The sequence below is a fragment of the Myodes glareolus genome, chromosome 20, assembly GCF_982192425.1.
Source record: "Myodes glareolus chromosome 20, mMyoGla1.1, whole genome shotgun sequence".
Lineage (NCBI taxonomy): Eukaryota > Metazoa > Chordata > Mammalia > Rodentia > Cricetidae > Myodes > Myodes glareolus.
In genome coordinates this window covers 56,511,858-56,538,398 of record NC_142045.1, presented here as the reverse complement: position 1 = coordinate 56,538,398, position 26,541 = coordinate 56,511,858, and the positions used below count along the sequence as shown (strand labels likewise).

Below are 26,541 nucleotides of genomic sequence, written 5' to 3'. Positions count from 1 at the left end.
ATTAGAATTCTGTAATTTAATGCATTATATTCCTGTAACTCCATGTCTTAATATGCTAAATATTTGAAGAAAATATTTTTCAGCAAATAAAGCAGGGTTCAGTGGCTCTCCTTCATCAGACTGACAGATACCACATGAAACTCCTCCCTCCATCTTCAGGAGACTTAACCACTCAGTCTGTGAAAATGCCCACATGGGAATGTTAAAGTTTCACAAACTATGCACAGTGTCGTTAAGATGGCGATGACGGCCTTCTTTCCATACTGACCTGGGCCCGTACTCTCCACTTTAGCACAGGACACTTCACCTTATTCCGAGCTGATTTCGACAATGCACTGCTTTGAAAATAGCAGCTCAGCAATCTTTGATAAAATCAATAAAGTTCTCAACTCTGCAGCGCTTGATTGATAGAGTAAGATTATCGCAAATGCACACAGAACCTACCCAGAAGCGGGCTGGTTCCTTGTTTTAATCTGAGCTGACAAATTATCTTGTCTTTCACTGCTGTCTGAGAGTTTGCTTTCATGAAGTGTTCTCGTTTGTGTGTTACGAATGGTCATTTTTATTGCTTTTCTGTCCTTGAGTGTCATGAACGTGGAGACTATTGCAGACATCGGAAGGCTGAGTGTTTATTCTTCACTATCTCTCGGTATCTTAGACAGTCTTTAATATAAGAAGTCTGGAGGTCGCTCCCTCTTGTCACGAGGGATCTAAGTGTCCTAATGGAGTACTCACAGACCCTTCTCTGTGGGACCTATACATTTGTTCATCAGGATGCGCCTGACAGCGAAGGTCTGTCCACACACAACGAAGTGAATAACACAGACAATGATTGGCTTGTTTCTTCTCTTAAGAATTTACAAAGAGTAAAAATTCTGATTTTATTTAAGTGATAAAAAGTTTACAACTTTAATACTAGGAGATTATGAGTAAAACCACATGAATTATAGTAACATTTCCATCTGTGTTTGTTTTGCATTAGTAGTTAGGTCATACAATTGATTTTTTTCTGGAAAATTCTGTTTTGTTATTTTCAGATCCTGTAGGTTCAGACTGATAGAGGAGAGGAAAGCATGTCAGATTACAACATGTCTAAAAGGTTATGTTTTCTACAATTCCATTTTAAAATCTGCTTACAATCACAGCTCTGAAGTCAGACTCCAGGAAACACATACTCCACCTGTGTCAGTTGCCAGTCTCACCACGTTATCTCCAGGAACTGCCGAAATTTAGCACTGACTGAGCTCGTTCCATGGTATCCCCTACATATACTCTGGTTTCCTTTGTCTTCCAAGTAATTGAAATGGTTTTTTAAGTGTTTTCTGAGATCACTTGCAAAGATAGGAATGAAATTCGACATTTTTGTGAAAGGTAGTTTAGAGGTAAAATTGTTTGGGTTCATATATGTAGTTGTTGTTAGAAAAGATGTAATAATTCCTGTACTTAAATAACTATTAAAAAAGAAAAAAAATAAAAGAAAGAAATAGGCAAGGATTAGGAACAGAAATGTATGCAAAGTTACAATTATTCAAACTTGATGGAAAAAGGCCTAATTAATTCATATCTAAATGTGAATGCAGCAATGCTGACCTGGCACATAGTAATAGGTGCTCAGGAAACATTATCTACGGGATGTATATACATGCTCTACCTATCAAAATGGCAAAGAGTTTTAAAACAATATAAAACTGTAAAACAAGACAAAGTGGCAGTTAACTAGCAATGTGAACTAGAAATATGAACTATCTATATTCTACATTCTTTTCCAAATAACTTATTTTGGTTTTGTTTGTTTTTTTAATAATTTTACCCCTGTGATAATATTACCCTATTAACTGTCTACCACTCTCTCCTCATTTTAATTCCTCCTATGTTCTGTCTATTCCCTCTCAAATTAACTATCTTTTTAAAAATTTTATTGCTACACACACACTCACATACATGTACATATGTGCATGTGTGTATACCATGCTAACACCCTTTAGTGTTGTTCATATGTATATATTTTATAGCTGACCATTTGGGGATGGATAACCATGGGGGTCTCCTCCCTGCAGAAGAATCTCCTTCTCTCTGCAGACATTTATCGCCTACAGTTCTTCATCTAGAGTGTGCCTTATCCCATTTCCCCTGTCTGTGTTGTCACATCAACTGGTGATGTCACCAAGGTAGTCTTGTTTCCATGTAGCTTCCCTATCACACACAGAAGACACTGTCTTATAGTAAATGCCCTGCTCCTCTAGCTTGTAAAATGTTTTTGTCCAGTCTTCCAGAATATTCCCTGACCTTACATGTACAGGTTTTGATGTAGATGCATCAGCTGGGGTTGTGCATCGTCAGCTGACCTCTGCATTTTGGCCAGTTGTGCATTTCTGAGGAGATCTCTGCTGCATACAGAAGCTTCTTAATAAGGGTCTGAGCTCGACATGTCTGTACTTAATATTTACTCTGTCTGGGAAAGTGGCTGCAGTAGGTTCTCTACTAGGTTCCAAGAGGTCACATGCCAGGTAGTGGGCTAGCCTTAGAGTACCAGCATAAATTTCCGATGTGGGATTCCCCTCTGTATGCTGTGAATATGTTTTATTATCATTGATTAATAAAGAAGTTGCTTTAGCTTGTGTCAGGGTAGAACAGAGCTAGGCAAGAAAACTAAACTGAATGCTGGGAGAAAGAAGGCAGAACTAGGGAGATACCATGTAGCTGCCGAAGGAGAATAATACCAGAACCTTACCGGTAGGCCGCAGTCTTGTGGTGGTACATAGATTAATAAAAATGGATTAATTTAAGATGTAAGAGCTAGCTAGAATATGCTTGAGCTATCAGTCAAATAGTGTTGTAATTAATATAGTTTTGTGTGATTATTTGGGTGTGGGTGGCCAGGAAATGAATGTGCAGTCTCTGATTACAAATTTCCTCCTTTTGAATGTGATTTGAGCCCAGTGACGTGGCTTTTATTATCTCAAAGGTGTATTGAGTTTATTTCCCCCTTAAGTTTGTCTCTCTTGGTTGATCTTTTTTTGTGGTTCATGAGCTTTACAGATGGATAGTACTACAGATTGCTTTGCTCCCTTGGAAGCTTCCATAGAACCTCCAAATACAATGAAAGATGGTTCTCTGAGAGAAGCTTCCAGGTTGATTCTGTCCAGTCATGTGTCTAAAGTGTATGTTGTCTTCAGCCATGTGGCCTTACCTTCAAGTTCAGGGGAGCAACCAAGGGCAACAGCATTAGCCTGCATTGTTTTGGAAGTCTCTTGGATTTCCTGACCAATGAATGACTGAAAGGGAGGTCTGGCACTGGGTTTTCTGTTAGCCTATGGCGCTTGTGGGAAAACAATATCACCCTCTTAGCATAATTTAAATCATTTAAACTGTATACACATGTACACATAGACTTACATATGTATATTTCATATGTATTTTTGAGGAAACAAAGTGATATACTTCATATGGCTTTTGCAAACCTCCTTAGTGTTTATCCTTAGGATAAATACTTGCTCGTTCCCACTCCCTCCGCATCATCCTTCTCCTCTTTTCACAAGTAAGAGTCCCTCACCCCCTTTTTTCAACCCTCCTAGGGTTCCTACTCCTGCTGGCCCTGGTCCTTTCTATTTTCCTGGTTTCTGAACTTACTCCTGTCCAAAGATTCAAAGCTGAGATCTATAAATAAGAGAGGATATACAGTGCTTCTAGTTTGAGATAAAACCAAAAAGGCAAAATACTTTAGAACAGAAGGTAACTACTGTCAACAAAGTTGCATTTTTAATAACAAGCCGGACACAAGACTGGATGCATTGTTATCTCCAGTGAGAGTGTTTCTCTCAATATAAGTATGAATAAAGATACAGAAGAGCCAAGAAGCAGGTATTCTGAATGAAGTCGTTGGGCAGAAGGTGTAGTTTCCCCTTCCCCATAAGCCTCCCTGGCAAGAGCGTTAGAGAACTCTGGGAGGGAAGAAGTCCTGACCAACTGTCATGCTACTGACACCTTGTTAATGTTTGTAGTTCACACAAAATATTAATTATTTTCTTCCTACAGTTTGCCTATGTTGCCCAGAAACCACTGACTTCCTGGAATTTTTATTAAGAATTCCATATTCTTGCCATGTTTCTCAGATACCGTGGCTTCTGCCAATAAATCCTAATAAATTTTTCACTTTTCTTTCAGTAACATCCTCGAGAATCTGATTCAGACTCAAATTAATCACCGATCATGTTAATGGCTCCTAGGAGTTTACTTCCGATACCCCTTATTATATTAAATCAAACTTGATAGTGAGCTAGATTATTGCTCCGTTGGGTTTTCATAAAAGCACTGGTGTTTAATATAATTTATGCCAGGTTTTCTCCTCATATCTTTGCTTATTGTGTGCTTTCATTTTAAAACAGACATTTTTGCAAATGCCACTCCTCAATATCTATCACACCTTTAAAATACTTTATATGTAAAATTTCACAGTAAAATATGACATTTTTATTATACTCGCACAATAATGAACAGGAATCACTTAACTTACAATCAAAATATTAAGATTTTACATAGTTCTGAAAATTATTTGCACATGTGTACATCTTGCTTATTAAAAAGCTAGCACTGCGGCAGCAGAATGACAACTTAAAGTCTTGTTCTTTTGAAGCTCTGCAGCAAAGGGGCAGTTCTGGGGAAGCCGTTTGACGCGCATGCCGAAGACATAGCAAGCGTGGCCAGTTTCATTGAGACCAAGCTCGTCACATGCTACCTACGGATGAGGAAACCTGACCTGGCCCTGAACCACGCACACAGGTAAAATGAGCACTAATGTCTACCAGTGAGAACTGTGCACATGTGTGTGTCTGACCTTGCCCTGAACCATGCACACAGGTTAAAATGAGCACTAATGTCTAACGGTAAGAACGGTCCTTGTTCTAAACCACGCACACAGGTAAAATGAGCACTAATGTCTACTGGTGAGAACTATACACACATGTCTGGATTTACCTGTCACTGTGTTTTAGTTTAAAGAGAAAAACCCAAAAAATTACATGGTGCCTGATTTGTGAATCTGAGCAAATCCTGAAGCCCACAAAAGATCTCAATTCCTAGAGGAAGAAGAGACCCGGAAGTTATTGTTCACAATGCAAGGGCAAACGGCATGAGCAAAGAAAGGGAAAGAGAAAGTAAGGAAGAGAGGTGCTGGTGAGGGAGCACACGGTAACTCGGACTATGGATATCTGGTGTCAGTACGGTTGATTCAAAGGATGCTGATGTCCTCCAGACAGTTTTCCAAAGGCATGAAATAACAATAACAGATAACAATCTCCATCCTTTTTGTGTTTGCATCCTTCTGTGGAATTCTGTGTGGTTTTGTAACCATGTGGGTTCCTAGAATCTCCATGGTTACTGGGCCTACTTTGCAGTCTATGAAAATGTACCTGCCTCATAGTCAATTTCTGAAAGGTCTTATTCTCACAGTGAATAACCCACTGAAACCTGCAGCAAGGATGAATGGATTGTGCTGTACTGTTCAGCTGTCCCTTCTTGCCTGGCTCACAGCAATTTGCTGGGATCTTTTTGTTTCCCATTTTCTAATCTTACATCCCTTGGACTATTTTGTATACAAATGGCAAAACTAATGTCAATGTAAAAACCAAACCAAACCTTCATCTTAGTAGTCACTAACCAACGTGAGTTGCGTCCATTACAAACCGCACTGAGTAGGATGGAAATGCTGTACCATCTTCACAGCTCTGAGAGTGGGCTTGACTCCACAGCAAGGACCTACAGACAACAAAGGCACTTACTTTGAACCTCATAAGATAACCTTCTTGAAAAAATTCTCCCATGTAAGAAAACTGCAGAGACTAAGAAAAACATATTCCTTTTGACTCCAAAAGAAAATTCTTTCTTCACCAGCCTATCTAGCAACGTTTTATGCAGTCAGAGCCCCAATATCAGGAAACATGGCCTTTTAAAGAATAGTGTTCAATTTCCATTTGAAAGAAGTAGTAATGGAAACACATATTTCAGTATGTCAAAAATATTAGAATGTCAGGATTATTTGGGAGTACAACGTGGAAAACTCATTATGATTGAGACTAGTTTTCTAAAACTCCAGAGGTATGTGCAAGCAATGATGAGCTGAGATGTGAATAAAGTAATTATATGTCACCTCCTTTATGCGTGATCACACACTAAAGGAAACCAATATGTAAAATATCTTTTGCATGTCAATAAGGATTGAGGGGGTTTTATATCACATTTAATCATGAAAGTACCTCAAATGGTATGATCACATAACAATTCTGTTTGGTTATGAAAGTATGCAATGAGAAGAAAGAACTAAGAATCTGTAATTCAAACGGAAGGACAATAAGTTGTCACTATCACTGATGATGGAAGTGGCAGTGCACTGTTTAGAATCAGGTATTTTCTGTTTTAAAAATAGGGAAGCTGTTTCAAAACCCTGAACATAACTGAGGTAAAACATGATGATGATGATGATGATGATGATGATGATGATGATGTGAAATATTGAGACTGACTTTTGTCTACTGTTTTCTGCTGTAAAAAAATTTGCATTTCTGTTTCTAAAGTTGAGCATTAAGTAATAAATGTGATCCAATAGAGATGAATGCTGACCAAGGTTTCTGTCCTGCCCAATCCCACAGTCGTTCCGTCCCAAAGAAACACACAGAGGCCTACATTAATCATAAACTGCTTGGCCTATTAGCTCAGGCTTCTTATTAACTTATAACTTGTATTAGCCCATATTTCTTGTCTGTGTTAGCCACATGGCTTGGTACCTTTTTCAGCAAGGCACTCTCATCTTGCTTCCTCTGTGTCTGGGTTCCTCGGTATTGAATGCAGACTATTTCCAGAATTCTCCTGTTCTCGTCTACCAGCCAATACTTCCTGCCTGGCTACTGGGCAATCAGAGGTTATGATTACCGGATTTGAGTTAGAGGAAACAGCAGGAGAATGCCTTAATGAGAAAAGGTATCAAGCCATGTGTCTAAACACAGACAAAAATGATGGGTTAATTTAAGTTGCAAGAACTAGTTAATAATAAACCTGAGCTAATAGGCCAAACAGTAAAAAAATAAAATAAAATAAAATAAAATACAAGTGACAGGGTACTGATCATTGTCTAAATGCTGCCCAATGTGTGGACAACTGCATCCACAGAAAACATGAGAGAGCTTGGGAAGTAATTTTAGACACAAAATAACAGTGTCAAGCATGGCTTCTGGGTAGCAGCATTTTCTCAGATGGGCTCTCTTTGCTAGAGGCAAGAGCATCTCATTTAAGAGAGGTTTCCTGACTCAGCTTTAGCTGTGAAACCTTGCAGCTCTTTTAAGAGACCCTGCCACCAAACACTTAAATGGTGTTGATGAATAGCTGACAGCATGCTTCTTGGTAGTGGCAGGGACCTTGTAACTCAATACAGTTGTGGCAATAAACATGACTTCAGTCAGTACCTCTGCCATGAAGCTAGACTCTCAGAAAGTTAAGGAATGGGATGGATCCAGCCTTCAAAAGCTGCAACTTTAAACCTAACCATATCACTTAGCAAGTTAAAGACTCGTGTAGTCAATAAAAGACAGATACACAGTAAAGACAGATTCAGATGAAGAAAACCTCTAAATGGTATAAAGTGTGTTTAAAAATATATGTAGGCTTGGGAGAGAAAAGAAAAAGGAAATGAGAGAGAGAGAGAGAGAGAGAGAGAGAGAGAGAGTAGTTGGGTGTGCTGGCACACACTTTTAATCCCAACACTTGGGAGGCAGAGGCAGACAGATCTCTCTGAGTTCAAGGACAGCCTGGTTTACAGAGTGAGTTCCAGGACAGCCAAAGACACACAGAGAAACCCTGTCTCAAAAAGCCAGAAGTTAAAAATAAAAATTAAAGAAGTAGAGTTTAAAATAAAGCCATGTAAAGATGAAAAATACACAGAGAGTCTGGATACCATATGTTATCACGTTGTCTTTAAATTGTTTGATGGCTGAGGAAGGAGCAAAAGTTGCTGAAAGACATTTGATTATAAATGCTGCTGGATTAATCCAATAGGAGCAGATGGCTCTGATATCTGAGTTCTACATCCAGAACAGTTTCAAGACTGCTAGCTGAGATGATCAAGACTCACAGAATGTTCCATTCAGGACTTGACCATAATCCAAAACTTTCTTTAGGTCCCCATAAGATTATCAGCACCTGCTGGTGGGTAGACGAGAACAGGAGAATTCTGGAAAGAGGAAAGAGTCAGTCTGCAGTTGACACAGAGAAACCCAGACACAGGGGAAGCAAGATGAGACTGCCTTGCCAAAAAAGGTACCAAGCCACATGGCTAACACAGAATTATGGGCTAATACAAGCTATAAGAGTTAATAAGAAACCTGAGCTAATAGGTCAAGCCGTTTATGATTAATGTAGATATCTGTGTATTTCTTTGGAACTGAACGACTATGGGACCAGGCAGGACAGAAAGCTCGGTTAAGAGATTAAATGTTCAATTCAGACAATAATGCATCAAGAGATAGGAGCCATTTTACTGAGCATGTTACATGGATGGGAGCTACAGAGGTAACACACATGGCTGTCACAGTAAAACGTTTCCCAAGTTCCCAGGTTTAGAAAACAGAGTCTGACATAGAATCAATAAATACACTTCATAAAATAAATTAATTAATCAGGATGTTTTGTTCATAAATAGCTCACAACCATTAGTTATCCTTTGCAGAATTCTGTATTGTGTTATTACCACATCGTGATAGTTGATACTAATCATGACTCAGAATTAAAATATTCCTTTTTGCATTTATTTGCATCTGCTGCAGCATTTTCCTTTAATTTTATGTAAATGGAAGGTCTACTGCATGTATTTATCTTGTTAAACACAAAAACTGGCCTTGAAACCATCAGGTAGCCCTGCTTCTCATAAGAATAACTGCACATGCTTTGGGGTGTGACTGACTGCAAAAACTGAGAATGTGAGGGTCTAAAACCAACAGAAACACTTGAGGAACCAATCAGCATGCATTGTTAGGGAAACGGGATAAGAAGGCTCTAGGAACATAGGGAACAAAACTTGTTTTCCCCTTTTTCTTCTAACAGATACAAGCTGGCAAACACAGACATCACTTTTTACTTCAACCCCGACTTACGCCTAGACACACCAGACATGTTCTCACTCCCACAAAACAAAGCATGACAAACTACTGCACACGTGAAGAAGTAGGAAAATAAAATTAGTTCTTAGAAGATAATCGGTTCAAAGAAATAGTTTCCAAGATGCCCCCCCGGTGTTGGCAAACAAAGCTTCCAGTGTTGTGGGGGGAAACATCAAGAACACTGAGGTAAAACTGCCTGATGGGCTGAGTCTCAAGAGCAGATCAGAAGCCAACACAAGGACAGAACCTAGGACAGAATGGAAAGATAGCACAGGTTAACCAGTATGAGGACGGAGACTGCCCAAGAAAGGCTTCCTAAACTTGAAAATTCCTCAGTAAAATCACCCGATGTGAACAGCAGAGAGGTGGAAGCAGAAAAATTCTAAGTTCAAGGTCACCCTCCACCACATAGTAAGCTTCTTTCTATGTGTGAGTGTAAATATATAACTGATATCACAATGGCCTGGAAAGGAATACAAGTATAATTTTATTACATCCAAGTAATTCAATGAAGCGATGCAATATTAACTCTGTATTAGGTGGTAATAAATTAAGGATGCATTTTATAATCTCTAAAGTTATCATTTGAAAGGATTTAAAATGTAGCTAAAAGACCCAAAAATTTGACTTAAAGTTAAAATAAGATTTAATTGACTGAAAATAAATTTTAAAAAAAGGAAGAGTGAGGAGGAAAAACAATTGAAGCAAAAGAAAACAGTGGTGCGGATCGCAAACTCGACCGAGTCGTACCAAGAGTGACGTGGACTACCTGGAACTCACCTGAAATTTGAGCTACATAGAGACTCTCAGTCTGGATTACACTGCATGTCGTCTATATGTTATTTATAGGAATCACAGGTTTCCCTCTTCCCTGTCTCCCTTCCAGTCTCCCATACACCCCTCCCATTCCCCTTCAAATTCAGGCCTCCTTTTTTCCACTAATTGTTATGGTATAAATATGTATATGTGTATGTGTACACATATACATATTTATTTCTAAATAGAATCTATTGAGCTTCTATAATATAATGTGTATGTATGTTTTCAGGGCAGTGAACAATTGATTTGTGTGTACATCTTAAATAGTGATATATCACACAACAAAGTTTCATTTCATGTTAAATTTTCTGTTACTATCAAAGTATATTGAAAGAAAAAACAATAATCAGACAAAAATAAGACTCGATGTATTTCTAAAAAATTTGAATTCTCCTTTGAATAAATTAAATTAGAAATCAGTAACAGTTAAAATAGTTCAAAAGTCCTTCTAAATATTTGGAAATCAAGCACTATGTGCATAGGTAACTTGTGAGTTAAAATATAAGATAACAAAATAATCCAAGGAATGGACTTGGATTTCTATCTATTATTTACTGGCCTTGACTTTCACAAATTGCCTTATTTTTTTGTATGTTTTCCTACCTACATATCCAACTAAATTGTTTAAAGCATCTCTGAATCTCAGAAACTATCTTACATATGTTTTGTTTTACTTCTACCCCAGCAAAGGCAGACTGTCTTCTGGGCAAAACTTATCATAGTAATAAACTTTATTATTTTAAGATACCTTTTCTAAGCCTCCAGATTTTAATGAAGTAGACACTCTGGGAAAGTCCATGAAAATACAATTTCTAAATATCCATTGTCTCAGTTGTGAAGATAATTACAGTGTTCAGAAGGTAGCATCAGCTTCCAGTGTGACAGGTTTAAGATGAGTGATGTGTAAGAGAACTAATAGGAAGATTAAAATCCCTTACTGATTTCAAGAAATACGGAATCTTAAATACAATTCTCTCTTCTCTTTCATGCAAAAGTTGAAATTTTGGTCATTAACTTCAATGGGTCAATAACATTATATACAAGTAACTAGTAATTTTAAATAAATTTAAGTAAAAGCAGATCACAAATATAAACATGTATTCATGAGACACACATACACTCAATTTCATAAAATAAATACTGTTAGATCTTTGATTAAAGGCCAACCCCAACATGGTAGAGGCTGGTTTCCAGGGAAGAAGGATAGAACACAGTTGGTATAAAGTGGGGAAAGGGGATAATGGAAAAGAAATAACTGGAGTGGGGCAAGTAGGAAGGAGTGTGCAAAGGAATAGCTGATGATAATAAACCTGGAAAATTCCATACAGAAAAGTAGTACCATGTAAGTTTCCTCAAATATACACAGATGCAGCTATAAAAGGAGCTTAAATGGGATTACCCTGTAATGGGGAGTGAAGGCTTCTCCCAGACACCATAGGTTATCAAATTAAAAGCCCAGTGCCAGGTAAGGATTACCCTTTCTTGGATGATTGGTCAGTGGAGGTCCCATAAATCCCCCAATATTATAGGCTATTGCTATTCCTCTTGGTAACCTCCTAAAATGCGAAGGGAACAAAAGTATGTATGAGCTGAGACAATATACATCAGTCATAAGACCTGGAAAATTCAGACTGCAAGCATCCTGGGAGCTTAATCCCTGTGGTGGTTTGAATGTCACTGGCCCCAATAATCTCATAGAGAGTGGCACTATTATGAGTTGTGGCCTTGTTGAAGTAGACATGGCCTTATCAGAAGAAATCTATCACTGCGAAGGAAGCTTTGAGGTTTCCTATGCTCAAGCTAAGCCCAATGTCACAGTACACTTCCTGCTGCCTGTGGGTCAAGACATAGGATTCTCAAACTTATTCTCCAGCACCCTATCTGCCTGAATGCAACCATGAAACACCATGATGATAACGGACTAAACCTCTGAAAAGGTAAACCACCCCAATTAAATATTTTTCCTTTATGAGAGTTGCCAGGGCCATGGTGTCACTTCCCAGCAATAGAAGCTCTAAGACAGCCCCAATGACTAGATTTTATAGCTCTGGAATGGTCTCTGCATGCCACTAGAGACAAAGATGAACAACTCCCTTACCCAGCTATGAGTTACAATAATAACTAGTCTGGTAAGAAGTGCTCACTGCGGTAGTAATGGCAGGAATGCAATAGGAATAACAACCACCTTCTAATTGGATATAAAAGATGGAACCCATGTCTGATACTGTTAATTGGGCCAAAACCCCTAGTTGGGGAGGATATAAACCCATATCAGTAGGGTATAAAACTATTATTGTACTTAATAGACATAGCAATAAACTGTCTCATAATTTCTACCTTTATACCTATAGATAAGTAAATTTCTAAATCCTTATCAGAGAAGCTTCTACTTAATAGCCAGTGGGTGTCTGTTAATACAGAGACCCACAGCCAGTCAATGTGTAGAGAGGGGCTCATTAGTCCTACTCCTTGGTTAGGAGATACGGGCAGTTGATGACTGCTAGCATGGGATTTGTCTTCCTCTGGAGACCCAGCCCCTAAAAGGCTATGTGTGCTCAAACAGAGGGAGGGCCCTACACCCAGACATACACCAGCAGCAGCAGTAAGAGGACTCTGTGGATTTTTATTTAAAGAATGCATGATATTGGGAGGAAAACTGGTTGGGGGGTAAGAAAGGAATTAGAGGAGTAATAAAGAGTGGATTTGATCAAAACACCATCATATGAATATACAAAATCCTAAAACAATAAAAATAATTATATGTAAATAGCCTTCTATAAAAAATAACTAATAATTTTGAGTGGATTGAAGTAAAAGTAAAGCACAGTAAGACGAAAGTGAGCATGGCTGGTGCCAGCTTCTTGAGGTGAGACAATGGAGAGTTTATTCATCGTCAAGGTTGCTACTCTATATAGGAAACAATAATTTGAAACACAAAAAGGGTATGGAAGAATAAGTTGATATATAAGCAGAAGTTTATACATATTTACGTTCCTGGATAATTCATGGTGTCTTGCTCTGATGAAGCACAAGACTACTTGTTTGATGATATCACTATTAATTTGTGAGATGCTATATTGTTCATATTCATTTTTTTCGGCTCCTGGGATTAGAAAATCCCATTTCTTTCTACTTGCATCCAACCCCAGTTTACTGACGTCTCCTTTCAATCTAGTAAAATAATAGCATCCTATCCCTACATGTGTGTGCGGTGTTTGTCTTTGTACAGGCTTGCAAGTGTGGAGAGAGAAAGATAAGTTACAGTACTGTCATTTTTAAGATGCCTAGTTGGCTCTTTGGCAAGTTAGACACTGTGTCTTCAAGGAGTTGGGCACATTAAAACATTATGTGGGTCATTAGTATCTCTACGCTTCTTGTTATTGTATTCTCATGAAAATACATCTACTATAAAAAGATGTTTCCACTGAAGATGACATTAAATACTCCAAGTTTCTCTTTAAATTCTAAAAGGAATAAAAACATGACAATATTCTGTAGAAGAGCAAAGATCATGTGCACTGAGCCTGTGTAAGGAACAACCGTGACAGTTTCTTGGACTACAAGGTTGACTACATTAAGAAACATAATAGATGTTGGGCAGGAAAAAATACAAGTATTCAATGCCTCTATCTTGTGATAGTTATGAACGAAGCATTTTAAAGCTGCCTAAATTGGTCCCTTCACATAATCTTAGTGAAAAGCAGGGATCCTTTCACTAACACCAGACGCAGTTTCCGCACGTGTCTTGGGTCAGGAAACAGCAGGCATGCCACTGACACCACGGTCCATTTTCTTTCCCGCAAAATTTCTTGTGTTTCGCTTCTTCTTGAACATAGTGAAAATCACATTGTTACCCTGATCCAGTGGGGTTTCCTGACAGTTGGGGTGCCAGTGGTATGTATTGAAATTTTTCTCTGGAATTTAAAAACACCAAGTTCAATTACTATGTCACTGACTCCCACTTTCCTCATGTACAGTTTTTTTAGATTTTTAGGAACCCATTTTTGCAACCTTTAAATAGCAAGATTTCATCCTAAAATATGCCTTTGACCACATTTCCCCACCCGGACTCCTGTAGCCTTGCTATTCCTCGGGGACTGTCACATGAATTAGTGAGACAACCTTGCAATGTAGACGTGCAGTCATGTTTATATACAAGGTGGACATTAAGGGGAAGCTATTATTCTGCTAAGGAGACATGCTTCCAGAACGTCCCTCTAAATATTTATAGGCATACTTGCAGATGAATGCCATAGTCAGCTTGGCCAGAGATGCTTGTGCATGCAGTGGACAGCCATTAATGTAAAGATTCATGACTGGTCAACATGCTGAGGATAAGTGACTTCCCTGAGTGCTTAGCCATAAGCAGAACTCTACATCATCCCTTTCAATGTTCAGGGAACGACACAGGAAAGAAGAAAGCAAGAATATACGTACCAGAGGACAGGGAGGAGTGCTGTAAGGTGCCATCTTCTATACATGATATGGCCATTGTACTCATGGACCCAGAGCAGCCGTGGTCACCTGAACAAGGCCTGTACTACGGTATTGACCCTGTCAACATTCCCCCAGAGAGGAGGTCCCAGCTCTCCATGAGGGCATGCCAGTGAGCGTAATGGTTTAGTGAGAAATGTCCCCATGAGATCGGCTCCTGAACACGTGGTCTGCAGCTATTAATGGAACAGGTTTGGGGAAGTTTGGGAGTACAGCCTTGAAGAAGAAAGTCTGCTGGGGGTCAATTTTTGAGAGTGTATAGCCCTACTCTACTTATAAAATACTCTCTCCCTCTGTCCCTCCCTCCCTCCCTCTCTCTCTCCCTCCCTTACTCCCTCTCTTTCTCTTTCATGCTTGTGTTTGAGATGTGATCTCTCGGCCTTCCTACACCTGTTGCCATGCCTACTACTTCCAACCATGCCTCCCCAACATGATGAACTTCTATCCCTCTGGAGCCGTAGCCAAAATAATCTCTGTTCACCTCTTTTGGTCAGGGTATTTTTTCTGAGCAATTGAAAAGTACAGTAAAGGATTGGGAGTCATTTTCTCCGGTGAGGAGGTCACTGCTAAGCTGCCTGTGGTTTCAGGTCCTGATCTCAGTGGAACTCACAGAGAGAGAGGATGGGGGGGGGAGACAGAGAGATGGACAAACACAGACAGAAAAACAGAGACAGAGTAAGAGACAGAGGTGGGGGAGGTTAAGCGGGAGGAAAATGATGGGGAGATTGAGGAATGAGAGAGGGACGGGAGAGGATAGGAGATGGATAGAATCCCAGTACATTATATACACGCATAAAGCTGTCAAAATGTTTCCAAATATATTTTTTAAACTAAATGAAGATGAAATTTATTTAAAAGATCATTAAGACCAAAGTAAATAAATTCCAAAAATAATTAAATTTAGCCATCCAATACCCAAAGAGTACAAATGGCTCAGTGTCTCAGGACCAATATCTACTTATCTTCACAAAAACACAGAAGACAGGAACCAGACAACTCAAATATTTTCTCAGGAATTTAAAATAAAGAGGGGAAAGGGGAAGACAACAGTGAATATGAAAAAACATTTTTTTAAAGAGTCAACTTTTTTTTCTAATACAAAGTCTTGGCTGTGCTCTTTAAGCTGCACCCAAACTCTGAGCTCCAGTAATCCTGCTGCCTCAGTCTCCAGAGTGCATAGACATGTACGACATGGCCTGGCTAAGAGAGGAAAGATTTTAAACACAGGAAAATCGGAACAGGATCTGTTGAGCCCGTCCTCATTGTAGGAAGTCTGTAGGAAGGTTCTGAAACCAAATCAGCTTCCTTGAGACTATCCAACTTGCCAAAGACATCATAAACATCACCCTCTATGTGTATGAAATGTTTTCTATCTTCCGAATGCTCAATTTGTAAGTTTCACTATACTGGACCTTGTTGTACACTAACTAACCCTGGCCAGCAGCCTCCCTGAGCTGTTCCTGTTCTATTTTCCACTCCTTTCAGGGCTCTTTCCCCTTATATTCAGGTTGACTGCATCTTAGTTGACCAGCATTGATATTGTATTTCTCATCTCACCCTTGGATTTTTTCTTTTCTAACAGTTAATCCTGATCTTAACTCAGAAACCAGTGTCCGTTTGCCCTTTATTATTCTTGAATGAATATAAAAGTGATTGACAACTGAAAATACAAATTATAAATGTGGTAGACTACATAGCAATCGGTCTCGTTTGGGTCCTCCCTTTCTCATGTGCAATGCTGCTTATTACTGGTCTCTTCGTGGCTCTTGTTTCCCCAGGGCCACTGGAGAGCAGGTCAGGGTACTGAGACACAGTTTCCATGAGGTCACTCTACCGAGAGCAGTGAGGAAGACGCAGCCAACTCTTCTTCTGGAGGAGTTTGTTCATGAGTTGTGTTAAGTTTTTTTAAACATTTGTTTCCAATGGCGCTAAAACCCATTCTGATGATTGGAACAAGTCCCTTGGTTTTCTGCATCCTCTTTCTCTGAAGATTTTCTCGAGGTAATAAAAAACTTCACTCACTTATATTTTGCTCATTAACAAAGTTTTGTCCCCTGCGTTTTGTACACGTGTGTTCTGTCTCCTCTCCCCACATCCCTCTCATTTCATACACGTGTGTTCTGTCTCCTCTCCCCACATCCCTCTCATTTCTGCCCCACTTCTGCCTGTTCCCTTGCTTCCTCACAGATACCTTTCCCATGTTCATGGCTTTCTGTTTTGTTCTCTGCCCCACAGAGTTAACTCCATGATCATGGGTTTGGAACTATCTAGTGAAGCATGGTGTCCAACTAGTGCTAAGCCTCCCTGTCTCCCAGAGTCTGTTAGCTGTCAATATCTGCCAAAAGTGGCAGGTCCCTGAGAGCCCCCTCCCCGTCTATACCTTTTAGATGAGCCAGGTTTGTGCAGGCCCAGTGCAACCTGGCCCAGCTGCTGTAGGTTCATAATTGCCGTGGCCACACCTTACTTAGAAGATGATGTTCACCAGCCCTTCTCGTTATCTTCGGGCTCTTTCCAATCTTTCACCTCTCTTCTGCAATGAGGCTTAAGGGTTGGCATAAACGTCTTATTTAGGAATGAACCTTTAGCCATTTTTTTTACTTTCAACATCTTGTGTAACCAAGAACTTCTTGGATTCACCTCCATTTGCTGTAACAAGAGCTTCTCTGATTAAGTCTGAGAGAGGCTCTTATCTATGGGCATACTTCTTCTTGTTTCTTTTTTATTCTTAATTTTGAAACAGCATCTTCTGTAGTCCAGGATGGCTTCAAACTCCCTATGCACTGAAGTATAACCTTGAATTCCTGGTCCTCGTATCACCAGTTCTGGCGTGCAGTAATTACTGGCATGCACTGGCATACAGAGATTTATTTGCTTACAGTTTCCAAATACAGTGAAATGTATAAGCCACATTACCTACAGTAAGCGTGAACGTTGAGAACTGAAGGACTATGTCGGTTTCCCTTTCCTAATCTTCCTACAGGACCAGCTAGTGGGGGAGGGGCATAGAAAGTTCTAGGTTGTCAAGAATTAATTCTGCAGCTGCAGATGAACAAATGTCTCTGCCATGTAGGGAAAAGCTTGTGCAACCAGAAGCCTGGGTTTGAGTCCCCACATCACTAGCTAGTCTTGACCTCACTAATCACTGATTCCCTTCCTTTCAGTCCTGCATCTCTTAAATAAGCATCATCAGTACCTATCATGGGAGCAAAGGGACCCTGCACATGTCTGAAAACTGAACATCTCAATGGAAACCTTGGTCATAAGATAACCTCTGTGGTTTATTTTCAAACGTATCAGTGAACTGTAACTCAGGGTCACCCGTGAGAGCACTGATCTGTATAGCATGGTCCCTATCCATACTGACTACCATCACAAAGAAAGGAGTTGCTTTGGTGGGGAGGATTGCCTTTAGGCTTGAACTTGCTGCCTTGGTTAAGCACCTGCTGTATGAGTATGAGAACCAACGTCAAAGTCCCCGGAAGCCCAACAAATGCTGCACAAGCATGGGAGCCAGCCTGCAATCCAGCCTCAGAAGGCAGGACAGGATCCCAAGAGCAAGGTAGCTAGCAAGACTGGCCAGGCTGGGGACCTCTGGATCTGAGAGAGCCTGCCTGAATGAGTTCAGAAGATCACTCAAGGAGGATTCTAAAATCAACCTTAGGTCTGCCCATGCATGGAGCACACACATATGTCCACTTGTGTGTGCCCCCACACATGTGAAAACATGCATATACACACACATACACACATGTGCTCTGCATATTCGTGAAAAGTAGAGAAATAAAAACAATACAAACATTTTCAGACATAGACTTAAAAACAGCTAATTGTAAGGACCAATAATAAAACTGAAGAAGTCTATAGGCATGTACTATAATGGCTGTTGGTGTAAAAGTTAGAAGCAATCAACTCCAAAGAAAGATGAAAGACTATGCACTTTCCACATTTAGCTAAAACAGTCTGAAGAGATCAAAGCTCATTTGCACAGACTCCCACCACCCAGGCTATAAAGCTGACATTCATATTGATGTCTTGTTCACAAAGCAGCTTCCCCTTATGCCTTTTCACCCAACAACAGCATGTGGGGTCTTCTCTGGGTCTCTTGGCATGGAGAAGTCATTACAAAGGATACTGCACTGAGGGTTACACTTGCAAGAGGCAAACCCAGGTCAAGTCAGCTCTTATTGGAACAGGGTTAAAGCATGTTGCCAGTGTCAATACCTGAGTTAGTGCCTTTGCCAGCTTGAGACCGAGGTTCTCTCTGTTTTCTTGGCAGGTGTGCCTGCACTTACGCTAGCCGTCTTTCCTAGCAGAGCTCACTGTGCCATGTAGGAATTACAAGTATCCCTTGGACTTGGTGCAGCTAATGAGTGTGGACACTGTTGTAGGTAGCCCATTGTGGGGCTACATCACTGAAAACATAGTATTAGCTTCGTGAGCATTTTGCAAGCTCTTTGACTTATGGTCCCTCCCTTATCTCCTCTCCTGTTGCTGTGGAAAGAATTCCTCATAGTCACCTTTTCTTGAGACAATGAACTTTCTCATTTTTTACAGAATCCTGATAAGCAGCCATGTGTCACATTATATATGTTTCTTAAAGGCACTGACTGACTGCAAACTTTGCTGCTAAATTATAATTGTGAGATACATGTTTTCTATTACTTTTTTCTTACAAAATATGTATTAATTTTGTATGATGTTTGGCACATATAAACTTTAAATAAGAATCTCTTGATGTTTCCTAGATCACTTGTACAAAATAATTTATAATATTTATTATATGCTAATGAGATGCTTTTATTATTTGATGATTATAAAGTTTTATTAACACATTTTAGTGAAAAAGTAGTGTTTGGTATGTGAGTGTTTAACAATAATATTAACAGATGAAGTAAGTTTAATATATAATGTAATTATATATTTACATGATCTTTTTGCTTTTGTAGACTACTATAAGCTTTCACGCATGGGCCTAAAGTGAGTTGTGAACTTTGGTTTTTCAGGTAGCGTTCCTTTGTAGAATTTGTTCCACACACATAAACTTTAGTAAGTAGCTCTTGGTGTCTGTAGAAAGAAAATAACATCAAATAGTGTTGAGATGCTGCATGCATGTACCTAAAAGGTCTTTGAGGATAGAGAACAGAAAAATAGAATATAGACTATCTGGCCACATGTGTACCATCTGCCCACTCATCTCCATGCTGCTAAAGATTGACTTTTATTATTTTTTAATTGTGTTTATGTGTCTGTGTCCATATGTGTGTATGAGCATATGAGTGAGATGCCCATGGAAGTCAGAGACACTGAGTCTCTGCAGGGCTGGAGCTACAGGCACTGTGAAGCATCTCGCATATACGCTGGGGAACGAACCCAAGCCTCCTGAGTCAGTTCCCCAGCCCCATCTTCAATCCTATAGTAAGAGCCTCCATCGGATTTGACTTTGTACTTCTACAGATGTCCTCAAAACCTGTGGCCACACTATATTTTGAAATGGTGCTGAAGATCCAAAATAGTTTTCTTAGGTCATCTCTATAAATATGAGCTACATAGAAATTAAAATCTAGGAATTAAAGATATATTCTTGTCCATTTAAAATAACAATAAGCCCAATGAATGTTACTATAAATGTACATTTTATAAAGAAGACATTTTAAAGCATGCATAAGAGAAATAGCACACTTTTTTGCAAATCTATATAGTGTCTGGCATAATAAAAGAAAGCCGGGTTCTCATATCTGATTCTACAGCCAATCTGTTACAATATGGTCAAGTAATATGAACAAAATTCAGTCTCACACAAAGAAATGTAGTTAGATAAGGACAATAATTTGCATAGCCTTTGCAGATAATTTTGACTATTGCTATTTGATACAACACCAAGTCTTAGCAATGGGTTTCTTAAAGATTAACAGCAATGTGAATTCTTACCTCACATCAACGGACTTGGTGTTCCACCCATCACACTGCTATAAGTCTTCGCTCTACCGTGTGTGATGAATGGATTATTTACCTACTCGTGTATGTTTAGTGATGTTATCCATTGGTCATTTGGGAAATATTATGCAAATTTCCAAATGTTGACAAATTTCATTACACAATTGCATTTTTTAAAAACACATTTGTTAATATCACAAATTGAATCAGAAAAACCTCTATGCATTGGAGACTGTCAAACACACAGTGACAGATGCAAGTTTTCCAAAATTCTAAATTTGCTGGAAAGTTCCAACTTTTATCCTTGGCAGTAGGTGCTGTCGGTTGTTTTCTCTCAAGTGACGGCAACCCTTCCTTTCACTTGAAGGAAAGTGTCTGCCAAATTCCCAGTCTGATCCTCATGGTCTGTGTGTCGCTCCTCGGAAAACACGGGGTTCTGTGGGGAGCCTGGTTATGTTGGCTACCACATGTAAACAAGGGCGAAAGTGCTTTTCCTCGAGATATCCCTGACATTCAAGTTTGTAGAAGCATCTGATGCTACTGCCCACCCCACCACAATGAATACTAAAAAGTCATTCCCTTGAGGATGGAGATCTATCATTAAAAAGAAGCTGTTTTCTGGGGGTAGATGGTTGGTGGTAAAACAGACACTCAAAACTGTAAACGGTTTAGCACTGGTGGGATTTCTGGGGCTTAAAAAGCTCCTTTAGTGTTTGAAATATAAATACAAATGTCAAACACGTGAAACAGAGAAGCATCTAGGATGGCGTGGACATCTGCAGGCCACACTTTGAGAGCAGCCTTGACAGCATCCCAGCTTGTGTACCCTCATCTTCCTTCCCAACAGTCGCGATGATTATATTATGTGAAAGTGTTTCCACCATGTGCTTGCTTAGTAATCCTTGAAGCATTAGTAATATTTTCATGAAATTAAAAATTCTGTCACTAATGAGCTACCCCTTAATCGACTCCTACTTTCTCTGATGATTAATCTGTTGTTTTCGTTGAGCAAATTTCCATGCAATTTTTTAACAAAATTTTTCAACTCCTACCAAGCCATTTTTGACTACACACCTCATCTGGACTCCCTGATTTCCATCCTTAAGTGTGACCCTTTGAAAGCAAATCTCACTTTGTCCAAGGCATGCAGAGTTCAAGTCAGTGCTGATCAGGGAGTTTCTTCCTTGATGCCTAGCTTTCAGAGCACCAGGAAACACTGTGAAGGATACGGAGAGAAAAAGTCTTCAGCTGTCTTACCCCACTGACACCTATGAACTACACTATGAATAACACAATATGGGAAGGTATCACAAGGCAAAACCATGGTCGTAATAGTGGCAGGAATGTTACTGAAGTAACTAAACACTCTCTGATAGGATTCAAGGCCCATGCAAAAGGAGAAAACATATGCCTGGTACTGTAAATCTGGCCAAGAAGCCATGGTTGAGGAATTTTTAAGACCCACCACGAACATAATAATATTATTTCTGTTAAATGAAGATAATATCAAGCTGCCCTCTAAATTTGTATTTTCATACCAATAGATTAGTGAAGCTCTCCAACATCATCTAATAGGTTTCTCTGTGCAGTGGACAGTAGATTTAGTGGAAACCCACAACTGCTTAGAGTGCATAGAACCTTGGGGTACACACCACAAGTGGGGCATCTGCATCATGCAGCCCCAAGGCTTAGGGACTGCTGTGAAAGAGAGGGAAGGAAGATTGTGTGATCTGGAGGCTGGGGAGGACGAGAGCAGATGAAACAGTGTCTTCCAGATTTGACAAGAGAGCTGTACTCCTGAACTCAGAGCGACTGTGGGTGCCTACATAAGATCTGTAAGAGATCAAGCCAGTGAGCATCCTAGCTTGGGGTGGGGAGGGGCTCATGAGCCCCACTCTTGGCTGAGGGACTTCTTGGGGAAGGAGAATCAGTTTTCTTTAAAGGCATAGCTCCTAGCTAGTAAGTCAATCACACTGCAGTAGCTAGACCATATGAGCAATACAAATTGGACCCTATGGGTTATTTAAAAAATGAGGACTAGAGAGATAGGTGTTGATCACAAAGGAATTAGTAGAAAGAACCTTGGTGTGATGGTGTGAATGAATTGTCCCCCATATTCTTGAACATTTGAGTACTTGGTCCTTAGTAGGTGATACTGTTTGGGTAGGCTTAGGAGTGTAGCCTTGCTGGCAGAAGGAAATGTGCTACTATAGGCTGTCTTTGAGGTGTCAGAAGCCACATACTGTTCACAGCTTGCCCTCATGGCTTCCTATCTTGTGGCTCCAGATGTGAGTTCTCAGTTGTTCCTAGCACCTTGCTTCCTGATTTCAAGCTTCCCACTGTGACGGCGATGGACTCACTCCTCTGGAACAGTAAGCCCAAATAAATGCTTCCATCTCTAAATTACTTTGGTCATGGTGTTTTTATCACAGCGGAAGATGAGTAACCAACACAGAGGATGAATACGATCAAAATACTTTGTATAAAATTTTCAAGGAACTGATAGAAATGTTATATTTTAACAAATGAATCTCAATTCATATTTCCTTTTGAATTCTTTCTGCATCAACTCCTTGTCTGACTGTAAAGTACCCTGGTATTGCAAATTCATTTTCCAAACCTTCTATCTGTCTCATCTACTTTGTATGCATCCCCAATTTAACCCTTTTAAGTAGAGTTCGTTAACGATGATGGTATGGGACAGAATTTACAATTCTGTCAATATGTTCCTCTGAGGGCTCATTGCTTATTAACTGATATTATTTTCAAATAAAGTTGCACAACACATGCCATTGTCATTTTATTCACAGAATAGAAGCACTTCTAAAGATATCCAATAGACAAGCATATAATTTGCAAAGTAATGTGTTATGGCATTTCATTTGACACAAATCATAGCAGGTTGAGACTGAACACATGGGGCCCAAAAGGACAGGATATCAAAACAGGGAATGTAATCATCTGTACATAAAGAAACTAGTCCTCAAAAAGAAACTATTAATATCTTTATTTGTAATGTCAGTGTTAGTGGATCTCTCTAAGTAATAGTAGTTTGACTTGGAACTAAACATTGAAAGCACTAAACATAGCAAAATTGATGTCCAGAATTTGGGAATGTAATTAGGTGGTTGAGTACTACCCTAGGGTGCAAAAGACCCTGAGTTCAATCCCTGTCCCCAAAGTCTTTGTCCAATTCTAGTTTTCACTTTAAATTTGCATGATATAACATGTCACCTAGGAGTCTACCTGGGGTTTATATTGCATAAACAAACATAATGTCCATTATGGTACAAGTTAATTAATTCTTATAAGTAATGAGAAGACTCACAGATAATCATCAGAAGTTCTATTATTTCATAAAATGACAGAAATATGTCCAACATTTCTTTTGTAGAAAGTCTTAAAAAGGCTTGACTATGAACAAAATGTTGCTGTATGAATGTAGTTTGTCCATAAACTTAAAAACTCAAGATGTTATTATGAGCAATTTTAGTATTTGATAATATAAAAATGATTTCATTTTTCTATCAAAAGTCTTTCTATTCTCACATTCTCAAATAAAAATCCCTCTAATTATAATACTCTAAGAGAAATAAATATCCCATATTATGATCCAGTAAAATTATGTAGTGGAATCCAATATCATTTATTCCAGTTCATTTGAAAGAACCTTGCATAATTTGCTATTTAAAGACAGCATGAAAAGCAATGGAACACAAGCAGACATTTAGTGCTCCCATACAACAAGGCTACTCAAAATACCTCTTGAAGTATGTATTTACCCTTCTGGCTCTTTGCCTCAGAACTTATGCAGTGTCTGGAGCATGGTTTACACCCAATAATTGTTGCTGAATGAATCATAAGTCATTTCTTGTAGGTTAGAACAGAGAGGAATTTATTAATTGTACTTTTCAAAGCCGTCATTCTAAACTTCTTCCCACCCAAGTAACACAGAGAATAGAAAAGCATGAACAGCTCGGCTCCCTGTTCTTGAACCACCGCCACCACCGTCCCTCCCTCCTCCCCCTCACCATCACACCGACAGATGAACAGGGCCTTGCACGGACATCTTGGGTTTCTGAATCTTGATTGCTTTTTGCAAGAGTTGATAGTTGATATTTGTATCACAGACCCTGAAGTAAAGATAATAGGGCTAACACTGCATTATTTTTAAGGGAAAATGTCAAGAACAAAAAAATGAAAATGTCAAAAGATATACTGTATTACTTAAAGACTACCCTGTTGGCAGAACTGGCCAGGTGATTTACAGAAGGCCTTTGCTGGACAGTCTTTGGATTACAATGTAGATGAAAAATAAATGGGAATCCATTTCCTGTTTATTCTCTCTAGACGTTTGACAGATGGAGGAAAAAATGAGAAGAAACAATTATAGCCTACAAGCTTGTAGGCTTCTTTTCCCGTTTTCCAGATTGTGAAAAATAATTTTTGAGGGAATTTTTTTCAAAGGCCCTACTTTGTCTCTGCTTTTTGTATACTATTAATAACACTAGCTGACTGTCGCCCCTGGTCACCTCTGCATAAAGATAGAGCAGTGTGAGAGTGTGTGAACTTGACATTCAACTGGAGAACAGCTTTTAAAAAGAGGCCCTTTATGTAATTAGATTACATCCTGTACGAATGAAGACATTCTAAAGAGTTGCTCACGGCCTTCCCTTTGGCTAGCAAACTACTGGAGTCAAGGAGTTGAGGAATTGGGATTTCTCCAGAGTCCCATGCTAGGAAAGGAAAGGGCTGGGACCTAGGTGCCGGAGGTGATTCCATGCAGCTCGGACAGTTCTGTCAGACCACCTTGCAAGGAAGAATGCAGCAGAGATGAGGGCAGGACACAGCTTGACCAGGAATGTATGATTACACATACGCTATCCTCTATTTAAACCTGAGCCTCATGCCAGAACCATGAGTAAGGACAGACTTGAAGGGAGGGATATCACAGGCCCTCTCTGTTCCCTTCCCCAGTATGACCGCACTGAATCAATCCTCGTCAGCTTTCCTTATGCGTTACCTGCTTGGCTGCTCTTTTGTGGGTGGGTGGCTCAAACCCAGTCATCAGGACTGCTGAGGCCCAGTCTCTAACCCTAACAACTTGGAAACAACACATGTAGATCTTATCAGGGAATCTCAGATTACGTTAGGGTCTCTGGCAACTCCTGCAGAAGTGCATTATTTAGCCACCTTATTAGCATTTTTATTGCATGAATATTCAAGTGTCCACTGTTTATGAGCCATTCACAAAGTGCCCACATAGGAAAATGAACGGCAAGGGCATGTCTTCCTCTAATGGGGGAGCTTTCCCTGGGTAAAAAGTAATGAATACATAGAATAGTCAGAGAAAAGTAGAGAAAACTGTTCTCCGCTGACAAGAAGTTATAGCCTAGCATACTTCTGAAGTTCCAGTAGAGAAATATGTTTACTTTTATGGTGACTTAATACATACTCACTAAGAAAATTCATTAAGGTGAAGGGGTACAGAAGACCTGAAGCTAGGAGACTCCTCTAGGCTCCTATTTCTTGGTCTTGATGAGCAATTAAATTTTCTCCTGCACCCTTAGTTATCATTGGATTCTAAGAGGCCAACCTCACAGTCAAGGTCTAAGTCCGTGCACTTACACAGAGCTCCTGGCTGCTCTGTGCAGTGAGCTAATCCCCGCTCAGCACTAGGCAGGCCGGGTTAGAGGACAGCCTGGGCCACCCAGTGAGACTGTGTCTGAGATGTGACCAGGACATGCAATGTTCCGTTATGACTGTGCATTCCTTGGTGTTATGACACTATAGCAATGTAAGAATTCATCTCATAGATTCTTGATAATGTCGAGAAATGGAGTGCTGCTCATTAGAGATAATGGCATAATTTAATTCTTCCACATGCAATTAGCTGTATATCTAATTATAATTTTAGGTGCAAAAATGTGAGAAATGATGTTCAAGCTACATGAATTCCCCAAAACTAATCTTTTTTCCCAGGATGTGACTTCACAAAGACCTGGAGAAGCAGCCGAGGGTGAGTCCTCCAGTGGCTTCCTGGGGAGTTAGTTAGGATTCCCCTCACACTGCTGCAAACACATACCCTGCTCCCATTCTGGAAGAGCCATGCTTTATTTGACAGCGATCTAGTGCGGCTTTCTTATTTCAA

The 26,541-nt window shown here is 39.6% G+C and overlaps 1 protein-coding gene across 1 annotated transcript in view; it reads left to right on the top strand.

The window, feature by feature from the left end:
* The window catches only part of Spata16 (spermatogenesis associated 16), a 293,053-nt gene that overhangs the window by 96,447 nt on the left and 170,065 nt on the right, over positions 1 to 26,541 (top strand). The window contains exon 3 of the mRNA XM_048452627.3: positions 4,634 to 4,779. Coding sequence (XP_048308584.3) covers positions 4,634 to 4,779 — 146 coding nt within the window. The remainder of the gene's footprint in view (positions 1 to 4,633; positions 4,780 to 26,541) is intronic.